Genomic DNA, 5,165 nt, shown 5'->3' on the forward strand with positions numbered 1-5,165 from the left:
TAAAGAACATCTTCATCATAAACAACTTGTCCACTGGATGCTAAACTTTCAGCTATTCCTTTCATTTTCTTGATGTAGTCACTAACGCTAAGGTTGCCTTTTTGAGTATTTTGAAGTAAGTTTTTAAGGTGTAGTGCCTTAGCTTTAGAATCTGACAAGAACTCCTTTTCAAGTGTGAACCAAACATCGGTAGAGAGTTGACACTTACATACACAACTAAACATACACTCGGATATTGGCGCAAGTAACCAGGTAACAAGAAATTTATCAATGCGTTTCCAAGCAACATATTCATGATTGATTTTTTGTTTAGCTAGGGTTTCTTTATAACTAATTATTCCTGATTCAGTTGAAATATCAATTAACGAGGTAAGTAAAGGCTTAGGACAGGGGATCAAACCTGACAAATGCTCTTCCAATCCGTGAGCTCCTACTGTGAACAAAATTTGCGAGCTCTAGAACCGATAGTGATCACGGTAATTGTCCCTCGTTAGCTTCAGATTTATTACTTGAAGACTTGAAGGAACAATAGGCGAATGAAGCTCAGATAGATTGTAGAGTTTATTCACGTTCTTTGCATAACTATCAACACCAGAATGCTCAGCTATCGACGTGAGTCAGTGGCTCTGATACCATGTGAAGATTTAAGAGAGCAAAAACAAAATGGATAAACTGATTTGTATTAAGCTGAATTGAAGAATGTACAATGAAGATCTCTCTTATATACAAAGGAGAGAATCAGTGAAGATTAGTAAAGTGAAATTAGTAAAGTAGCTCGTTTGAGCTCAAAGCAATATCTAAAACAATTTACTCAAAACGACAGCGTATTAACAAGTTACTGTGTGACCCTTTATGTTTTACAGAACTGCAGTCTGCACCCTTTGTATTGTATGGTCAACAAGATATATGGTTGAAATTATCTCATATTTCATACGACTCCATTCAACACAACTATGACACTTGCTCTCAAATTTCTTACTCTCTCCTCACTTTGTTTTCCTCCATCCACAACTTCACTCTTCCTTCTACGGTCTAATTATTCACAATCTTTAAAGCTCTATAACAAACCTTCCTCAATCTACACCATCAATTCCAAGTTCTTTCGTCTCTTTTATCGTTTCTCCGTTGATGATGAAAATAATGATGAAAACTCAAACTCTAGCTTCGATGAAGCAGTTGCACTTTTCAACAAGAGGGCTTACTATGAATGTCATGATTCTCTTGAAGCTCTATGGTACAGCGCCGAAGAACCAACTAGAACTCTCATTCATGGTATTCTTCAATGCGCTGTGGGATTTTATCACCTATTTAACCAGGTAATTAGTTTAGTTTTCTTAATAATTAATTAAACTCTCTATTAGAATTAATTTTTGTTTAAAATAATTAATTAATTAATACAGAACCATAAAGAAGCAATGATGGAGTTGGGAGAAGGACTTGGTAAGCTCCGTAAAATGAATTTTTCGAGTGGACCATTTCATGAGTTTGAGCGGGAGATTTCTGCAACTTTGGATTTTATTTATCAAACTCAAATTGAATTGGCTGCCTGTAAGTCTTTTCCCATTATCTTACTACATATTTAAAGATTTGATTATTGTGTCAATTTATAGTAATCCAACCATTATAATTTAATTATGTAATAGTTTGTTAAATTGATATTATAAATAGCTATACTTCAACCAAAAAAAATAATGTTTGACTGAGAAAGGGATTATGGAAATTTTGAGACGATAATCTACTTTTATTAAGTGATTTATTAGATAATAGAAAATTGGAGATCTTAAATACTACTCGAAATTCATAACTGTAGGGAGGGACCATTGAACAGGGGCTCATTTACAAAAAGTTGAAATGGATACTCTAATTGAATTTGAGTCAAATTGTAAAACTAGTCAATTGGTTCGGTTTGATGATTTAATTATCAATAATTGATAATTAAAGGTAAAATACATTGATATGAAGAAAATAATTAATTAGTTGAAATTTGTGTTGTTCAATTCAGGCATTGATGATCTATGTCTTGCAATGGATCAATCAGAAAGATCATATCAACTTCTTTGGGACTATGGTGCTGGGCAACATTTGTATAATCTTGAGAGTGATCACAATGAAATTATGTATATAGTCTTCCACCCTCAAAGATCTTATGCCTCTCACAACTCTTTAAAGGTAAAACTTCCCCTTTTAAATGCTACTCAACAACATTTAATTAATACCCTCTAAATACAAATACAATTGATTTTGTATCATATTACTTGATCTGTCAACTATTGTAATATAGAGAGTTCATCACAAGGAACTGTTGAAGTTAAAAAGACCATGAAAAAGAAAAGTACTCCACTCATTGAACAAAACCAATTATCGTCTTTTCGCTTAACAGGAATCAATACATCTCATTGAGATCATTCACATCTACACTGCCTGATTGTAGAAGAAAAAGAATCTCCTGTCATGCCATGAACCATAGAAATTAACATTAACTCCCTAAGGAAACAATAACTGACAAATATTGGTGCAAACTGGCATTACCACTGAATATTCCACAGCAAACAATACTTGCAATTAACAAGAAAACTTTGGATGAGATGATCTATACATATATAAATGTTAAGGCAAGATTTCTCAAGCTTCCATTTCTTCATACTATCAAAGAATTCTTGTGCTCATCTATTCCATTTCGTCATATTATGATAGGCAAGTTAGCCAACGCTATGATAGGGAAGAATTTCAGTATGCATAAGGCAAAACAGAATCAGAAGAGTTCAGAAATATTAGTCATTTTTGGAATGTCTTGAAGGACTACTTCATGCAAGAGGCTCTTGTAAAAGCTCACTTGTGTGAAGTTTCGAGCAAAACAGAGAAAGTAACGAAAAAAAGAAAGAGGAAGATGATTCTGGGAACTGTGTTTATTAAGCTTATTTGCTTGAAAAAGAAAATACACCGTAGAAGCACTTTTATAGTGCTTAGTTAACCAGAGTTGTAACTGACTGACTATTGATCTTAACTATAGTAACAAACTAACTTAAGTACTAACAGCTTAGTTAGTTATACAGCTTTTATTTAACACTTGGTCTCAAACAAGACTGCAACTTGCTGAGGTTGGAATTCTGCTCTTTATCAACATTTTCCCTCAAACAAGACTGCTACTTGCTGAGGTTGGAATTCTGCTCTTTATCAACATTCTCCGTCAATCGAGACTGCTGCTTGCTGAGGTTGGAATTCTGCTCTTTACCAACATCTTCCCTCAAACAAGACTACACTTTTCTTGCTGAAGTCCGGACTGCATTTTTTTTTGCTGAAGTCGGGACTGCACTTTTCTTGCTGAAGTCTGACTTTTATCAATATCTTCCCTCAAATGGGAATATAGCTACGGCAAACATATTCAGAAAAATGCGGCTTGCATTCTGACTTTAATATCTGACTCTGACGTTAATAGCTATCATATACAGCATAGATGTGCCGATATCACACATGAGAAGAATACTCAACAGCAGATTATCATACTTATCAACTCAGTATCAAATTTCCTATCGGAAGACTTCATCGACTAACAAATGCAGTAACAAATGAGAACTTGAAGCAGAGACATAATTTTTCTTGTATTCTCCCTTTTTAGACCGGAGGGAGCATTCTGAGAGGAACCAGAAGCAGAATCAGTTAGAGCAATGGATGCAGTAACATTGGGTTTATCTCTGAGCAGCTCAAATCTGGAAGTGGAGAGTGACTTGGTGGAGATGTCAGCTATTCGATGCTGGGTGGAAACATATTGGACTTTTACAAAATTGGAAGCAACTTGCTCTCTAATATAATATGCATCTAGTTCAATGTGCTTAGTACGGGCATGGAAAACAGGGTTGGATGAAAGAGAGCCTGCACTCTGATTATCACACCGGATTACTGGAATTTCAGAGAGAATGATGCCCATCTCAGAGAACAAACTTCGAAACCATGCTAGCTCAGTTGCACCTCGGGCAATGTAATGCTTTCTCTCTCTAGCTAGTATACTAGTAAAATAAACAGTAAAACTCATATAAATAGGAAAATCTATACATTGTAAATGAGTATACAAAAGTTGGGCCCATTTCTTTTATTATACACAAAACTATACATTAAGAAATAATGTGCTCAAAATACACTTGACAGTGATTGCCAGTCCCTTCCGCTCATGACATTCCCTTCGACTGCATCTTATCTCCTACCTGCAAAAACATTGAAAACAACGGGGTGAGTGCTAATTGCTTAGTAAGTAAACCCGCTAAGCTACTCCTCTTTCTCTCTTGTTCAAATTCTGAATTTCTTTCCTTACAAACATTTCTCTCTTCTTTTTTGTCCTTTTCTATTCTTTCTCTCTGTTCTTTCTCTATTCTTTTTCTGTTCTTTCTCTCTGTTCTTGTTTCTCACTTACTGACATGTAAGCACCACTAGAGAAACTAATTCTGAATAATATACATGACATGATGCATGTGCATAAATGCATACAAGAATGCATTTTCTTTTCTGTTTTCTGTTTTCTATTGATCTTCTTTCTTTCTTTTATGTGTTCTATGCTTTCTTTCTGTATTCTATTCTTCTTTCTTTCTTTCTTTATGTTCTTTCTTTCCATTCTTTCAGTTCGTTCTTTCTATTCTTGTTGTTCTTTCTTTTATTTTCTTTCTGTTCTTTCTTTCCATTCTTTCGGTTCGTTCTTTCTATTCTTGCTATTCTTCCTTTTCTATTCTTTCTTTCCATTCTTTCGATTCGTTCTTTCTATTCTTGCTGTTCTTTCTTTTCTATTCTTTCTGTTCTTTCTTTCCATTCTTTCTTTGCCGATCAGGCTTGGTTGAGGCATGGATTCGAAACCCTGGCCATGTGAGTGGGTACAGTCTTCATCTACATGCACTTCTAACGGACTGTACAATTCTTCTTTCTATTCTGTAGCCGCTCGTTGAAAGCAGTGTGCATGTAGGTATATTCTATTGGTACAGTGCTCATCCACATGCATTTCTAATGAACTCTACACTTTCTTCTTTTTGATTCTGAGGCCACTCACTGAAGGCGGTGTGCATGTGGGGCTATTCTCTTTTGTCACTCACGGGTTCCTGATCGCAACAACCTGTTCTTTTCTTCTTTTAAAACATTCTTTAATAGCTTTTACTTTCTTTCTCTTTATTCTTTAAGTTCTCATA

General features: G+C 35.0%; 1 protein-coding gene across 1 annotated transcript; it reads left to right on the plus strand.

Annotated features, from left to right (window-relative positions):
- Positions 1 to 953: 953 nt before the first annotated feature.
- LOC116118591 lies at positions 954 to 2,829 on the plus strand. The gene is made up of 4 exons (XM_031404579.1): positions 954 to 1,316; positions 1,401 to 1,548; positions 2,003 to 2,169; positions 2,695 to 2,829. Exons 1-4 carry the CDS (start codon positions 954 to 956, stop codon positions 2,701 to 2,703), a joined length of 687 nt encoding a protein of 228 aa, XP_031260439.1. The 3' UTR covers positions 2,704 to 2,829.
- The last annotated feature ends 2,336 nt before the right edge of the window (positions 2,830 to 5,165 follow it).

This window comes from Pistacia vera, unplaced genomic scaffold (assembly GCF_008641045.1).
Source record: "Pistacia vera cultivar Batoury unplaced genomic scaffold, PisVer_v2 Contig849, whole genome shotgun sequence".
Classification (NCBI taxonomy): Eukaryota; Viridiplantae; Streptophyta; class Magnoliopsida; order Sapindales; family Anacardiaceae; genus Pistacia; species Pistacia vera.